At 39.5% G+C, this 5,626-nt stretch overlaps 1 protein-coding gene across 1 annotated transcript; it reads left to right on the forward strand.

Moving 5' to 3' along the window:
• The first annotated feature begins 246 nt into the window (after positions 1–246).
• Positions 247–5,626, forward strand: slc2a11l (solute carrier family 2 member 11, like). The gene is made up of 12 exons (XM_051413240.1): positions 247–315; positions 595–693; positions 814–974; positions 1,113–1,237; positions 1,460–1,589; positions 2,629–2,777; positions 2,907–3,094; positions 4,193–4,303; positions 4,516–4,617; positions 4,727–4,802; positions 4,925–5,052; positions 5,180–5,626. The coding sequence occupies exons 1-12, from the start codon at positions 292–294 to the stop codon at positions 5,393–5,395; spliced, it is 1,509 nt and encodes a 502-aa protein (XP_051269200.1). The 5' UTR covers positions 247–291; the 3' UTR covers positions 5,396–5,626.

Genomic DNA, 5,626 nt, shown 5'->3' on the forward strand with positions numbered 1-5,626 from the left:
CAATCATGTCTTTGTTTTACTTGTGTTTTACTACTCTGTACAAATCCCCAAGCTTTTAACAAGATTGAAAGACAATAAATATATATATTTTTTTAGTACTATCTGTTCAAACTGTCTGCTTAAAAAAGCATGCCTAACTAACCAACACAACTGAAAGACACACAGTTACCAATTAGGGTGGCCGATGCGTTGCCTCCCATTACATTTCCTCTTTGGCCTGAATAGAAAGTTAATCATTCACTGAATGATTTCAAAAGACTACAGACATGACAACGGCCTGACTCAGGCACTATGGCACAGTACCTGACACTCCTGGTAGGTAAAATTTTAAATAATTTTGTCTGTCTAGCTCACATTGTTTTTCTTCTAATAAGCAAAACAATAAGAAAAAATTACCCAAACTCAGCATTCAATTAAATGCTCTGAGAGATTTGCTGTAACTTGCAGAAACAACATAAGCAACATAAATAATTCAACATGGATAATGACAAATTTAAGCTCTGGGAAATGTATGTAAAATTTGACGATGTTTGACATCAAGTAAAATGTACTTAAATCTGTCATTATAACTGCTCATGTGCTTAATTTCTGCAGCTAGAATGTCCTGTTGTAATCGCTGCCGTTTTTGTCGCTGGCATTGGTGGGACATTTCAATATGGATTCAGTGTATCTGTGATGACTTCACCGTCTGCTGTAAGTAGAACTACAAAAACCCTTTCCACATCAGCTACAAAGACCCGATACAGATGATAAAACTTGCATTATGCTGGTATATCCAAACTAAAAAAAAAACAATACATGTGATTATTGCAGTTTATAAAGGAGCTGGTGAACAAAACATGTCTGCAGAGATATAATGCCTCCTTGGAGCAGTGGCAGGTTTCTCTCATCTGGTCCTTCACTGTGTCCATTTTCTGCATCGGGGGGTTACTGGGGTCACTGGTGGCTGGTCCACTAATCACAAAATTTGGGAGGTTAGTGTAAACAGAAGAGAGACAACTTCAATTAATGTAGCACCACCAAAGACAAACAAAATTAATCTTTTGTTTCCTGTTTTTTTAATGATGGCTTCAGCCTTTAACACAGCAGTTTCTGTCTCCCTTTCCCCACAGAAAGCAATGCCTTTTGTTAAACAATTTTGTGGCAATAATTGCAGCTGTGTTGATGCTCTTGAGCCAAACAGCAATGTCCTTTGAGATGATCATGGTGGGACGATTTCTCTATGGCATCAATTCAGGTGAACCTACTGTATGAGGAAGCCCATTACATCTCTCTCCTTTAATTTCTTCATAGATGGCTGCTCCATCACTCTGGGCTCTCTATTTAACCCTACAGACAATCAATTTCTATTTATACTTGTCACTATTATATTGCTAAGTTCCCTAGGCCATTTGTCACCCAGTTATTGATCATTATTGACTTTTCTCAAAATGTATGATTCCCTTGTGTACGCCTCTAGGAGTCAGTCTCTCAGCTCACACCATGTACGTTGTTGAATGCGCCCCCAAGAGGCTGCGAGGGATGTTGGGCGTGACCATCGCTACCTTCATCTCCTTGGGGAAGTTCTGTGGTCAGCTGCTGGGGATCAGGTGATGTGGCCAGCGTCATAGATACTGAGAGGTCAGGTGGTGGTAGGTTCAGATGACAGCTCACATGTGGACAGAACTGTCCTCAAGACCCATGGTGCTCCTCTCTGTGGGGGGAGGGGGGCCGGTTTGGATGAAATCTTAACTAGTCGTCCAGTGTCATCATCAGGCCAAAGTTTAATGTGTCCAAGACATTCATGACCTTCCCATCAGCCTCACCTGTATTCTGTGTTTAGTGCTAATTAGCAAAACATAGCATGATAACATTATTCTGCTCTTGCTTTGTACAGGTTAGCTTAGCAAATAGATAACATTAAATCCTTGAGTTTAGGGCTTTTAGATGGGTTCTTTTCTCTTTTTTCTTTGTAAAACCCTAAATATTATTACATTACTCTTCCCATACATATGCATCAATATACAACTCAAATTTAGTATATAGCCATCACATAAGAAAAATTAGTTTCCATTTGCATGAGGTTTGCAGGTCTAATTAGCATCTAAGCATCTATCTCTTAGATAAATGTTAGATTTCATAATTCAAAATACACAGAGTACACATCAGTACACGAAAAATACTTTTCTACAAACAGTGCAGTGAAAACTACAGCAGAGTCAGAAACAAAGGGAACTAACTACGGCACAGAAAGAGGGTTAAACATAAGAACAAAATGCAATACACTTTTACACAACTAAGTGTCTCTTATGCAACCCAAAGACTGTGAGGGCAGAACAAACATGCTAACCTAAGAAGGTGAACGTGAAAATAAACATTAACATGTTACCATTGCCATTGTTAGCATGTTAGCAAACCGATGCTAGAATTTAGTTCTAAAACCCTCATAACACTAATAGAATAATAAAATAATATTAATATAATTGATAGGAATGATGGCCCAAACTTCCAAAATAAGAACATATTTGTAATAAACCTTTAGAACCTGGGTCCCTTTCAACAAGATGACACTTTAGCAGTTAGTGTTTGTGTGCTCGTCATTACACTGCACTGTGATCGCTTTATTACTGCATGATGTTGCCTTTGCAGTGAGTTACTTGGTACACAGGAGAGGTGGCCCTGGCTGCTTGGTTTCAATGGTTTCACTGCATTAGTCCAACTCTCCACCCTGCCCTTCCTGCCAGAGTCTCCCAAGTTCCTTCTGCTGGACAGAGGAAACCGCCAGGCCTGCGAGAAAGGTGTGAGAAATTTTTCTTTTTCGTCTTCTGGGAATTTTCCTTCTACAAATAAATCCTTTGCTCAATTTTGTTTTATTGGTCTCTGGTGTTATCACCACCTTAATCTGCCACTTTGTCACACTCCCCCAGCTTTAAGGAGGCTATGGGGCAACAAGGACTTCAGCACTGAGATTGAGGAGATGCTGGAAGAGAAAGCTGAACTGCAGAGCGTTTGCAACCACTCGGTGATGGAGCTGTTTCAGAGCAAAACAGTCCTCTGGCAACTCCTCACCATCATTGTTACCTTCACCACGCTGCAGCTCTGTGGCATCAACGCTGTGAGTGTGATACACTAAACACTCGCTTGCACAAGAGTAGTAAAATGTTAACTGCACTTTGGGATACAGTACATTCCTTTGCATAATCTGACGTCTCACCTTTTTTTTAAGGCTATGCAGTGGGCAGAGTTAATGATCAGCATTCGGCTTGTTTGTGCCAACCATGAGGACTATTGATCATTTATGTGTTGAAGCTATCATTCTGATGTGTTAATAGCAGTGTTATCTAGACAGAGTGAGAAAATAAAAAAATGCTTATTTTACAGTATTTACATTTGTAAATATTAAAGTCTAATGGATTTTGGGAAAATACACCAAATCACTTTCTAGTGGAGAGTTAGATGATAAAGAAAGTTACAACTCTCAGGAACCCAGGAGCAGTTTAGCACAAAGACTGGAAACAGGGGAAAACAGCTTGCCTGGCTCCATCTCAGCTTAATAAAATCTGCCTACCACCTCCTCTGAAGCTCACTAATTAACAAAAAACAACATGTAAAAATGCCAATTTTCCTTTGTGTTACAATTGTGTTAATTAATGAAGTGGTGGTAATTTGATTTTAAATCCTTTAGACAGAGGCCCTGCTAGCTGTTTCTTGGGTTTCCAGTCTTTGTGCTAAGTTAAACTAACCAGCCACATATTTGCCGCACGGAAGACAAATAAGCCCATTTACCAAAATGTCTAACCAATGTCTTTGATGCAAGAAACAAAATGCTTGTCCTTCAAGGAAAAACAGTTAAAATCTTCAAATCAGCAATATGAGAGCTATAATATAAAGCCTCTAAAAGTGAAAACAACAGTAACAAAAACAACCTTTCAGTCTTCATCAGGAAACTTTGAACAATAATGGAGACTAAAAGTTAACTTTAAATTTTTTTTGGATCAGTGACAAAGAGTTGGCTCCATTTCTTGCTTCTTCCAATCAAAGCCCACCAGATGTTTAGATCATACTTTAAACAAAAACGACAATATTTACTGTGAAATAACAAAATGACCCACTCCTCACTGCACTGCTGCACTGAAGCTTGTAGTTCATGTTAAACTGAAAAAAGTGAACAATGTCTTTAATTCGTGGTTCTTATTCAAATGCTTCTCCCCAGGTGTACTTTTATTCTTTTGATGTGTTTCGTGCGGCAGGAATCCAAGAACACCAGTTACGTTACACGGCCTTGGGAACAGGCCTGTGTGAGCTGGCAACCTCTGTAGCCTGTGTAAGTCCCTTTTCACTAATATCCTGTCATGTTTTACGTCTATTACCAGTGAATGTTGAGTGTGATATCCCTTACATATCCTTACATAGATGTTCTCTATTTGTACTTTTTGTCATTGAGGAACACCCCTTCCTTCTGCTCTCACAGACCTAATGTATAGTTAGAGCTCCCCCTTGTGGTTTACTGCTGAAAATGTGTTTCTGTTGTTGCAGTTTATGATTGTTGAGAATACAGGCAAGAAAGTCCTGCTGCTCAGAGGATATGTAGGAATGTCTGCAACCCTGATCCTCCTCACCGTCACTCTGTACCTGCAAGTGAGTTACCACGAAACCAGACACTGTTTGCAGCATATTTGGATGCTACAAAAGTGACAACAGATGACTGACAGCAACTCAAATCACTTATAAACTCCTTTTTCCTCAGACTCAGGTCTCCTGGATGCCGTACTGCAGCATGGTCCTCATTTTTATTTTCATTTTCTTTTTTGCCAGTGGACCAGGTACGTTTATCACTCCAGATCCGAGCCATTTTATGAATGATTTCAATTTCAGTATGTCCTTTCTGAATCAACAAGGATTACATCTTACTGCAGTGTTTACTTCCTTTGTTCTTGACCCTCAGCTGGAGTAACAGCTCCTCTTCCAGGGGAATTATTTACTCAGTCATTCAAATCAGCTGGATACACAATCGCCTGCACTCTCAACTGGACAGGGCTGTTTGTGCTGGGGATGGTCTTTCCTATCTTAGTGGTAAAGCACATTGCTTTCTTCGCCTAATTTGGCATATTTTTGACTACAGGCCAGTTAGTTAGGAGAGATTATTCAATGCATCACTCACACTAATGTACAAATGTCCTCCAAAATGCTTCCTTTCCAGGCGAACCTCAAGTACTTTTGCTTTCTCATATTCCTGTTTTTTTGCACCGGCTGTGGTCTGTATGTGAGGCTGTACTTCCCTGAGACTAAGAATCGGACAGCGCTGGAGATTGCTGCAGAGTTTGAGAAGATACACAGCAAATCGGAAAAATTGCAGAGGAAAAACAACACTGAGCAGAAACTCAACGGGATCAAAACATACATGACCAAGTTATGATCATATTCACAGAGGTCATAAAGTGTCCAACAGCAGACATTTAGCTTGAAGAAGTCACTTTATATCACACTGAGGTTACTGAAATGGTTTAAATGTAACTCAGGCAGAAAGATACAACTCATATAACAGTTTAATTCTATTATTACAGACCATCTGAATCATTTTTACTGAGTCAGTCATGTGAACAATACAGTACTGTAAGACAACGTTAATAAAAGTGGTTTTACTGTC

Source organism: Dicentrarchus labrax, unplaced genomic scaffold (genome assembly GCF_905237075.1).
Source record: "Dicentrarchus labrax unplaced genomic scaffold, dlabrax2021, whole genome shotgun sequence".
NCBI classification, from domain to species: Eukaryota; Metazoa; Chordata; class Actinopteri; family Moronidae; genus Dicentrarchus; species Dicentrarchus labrax.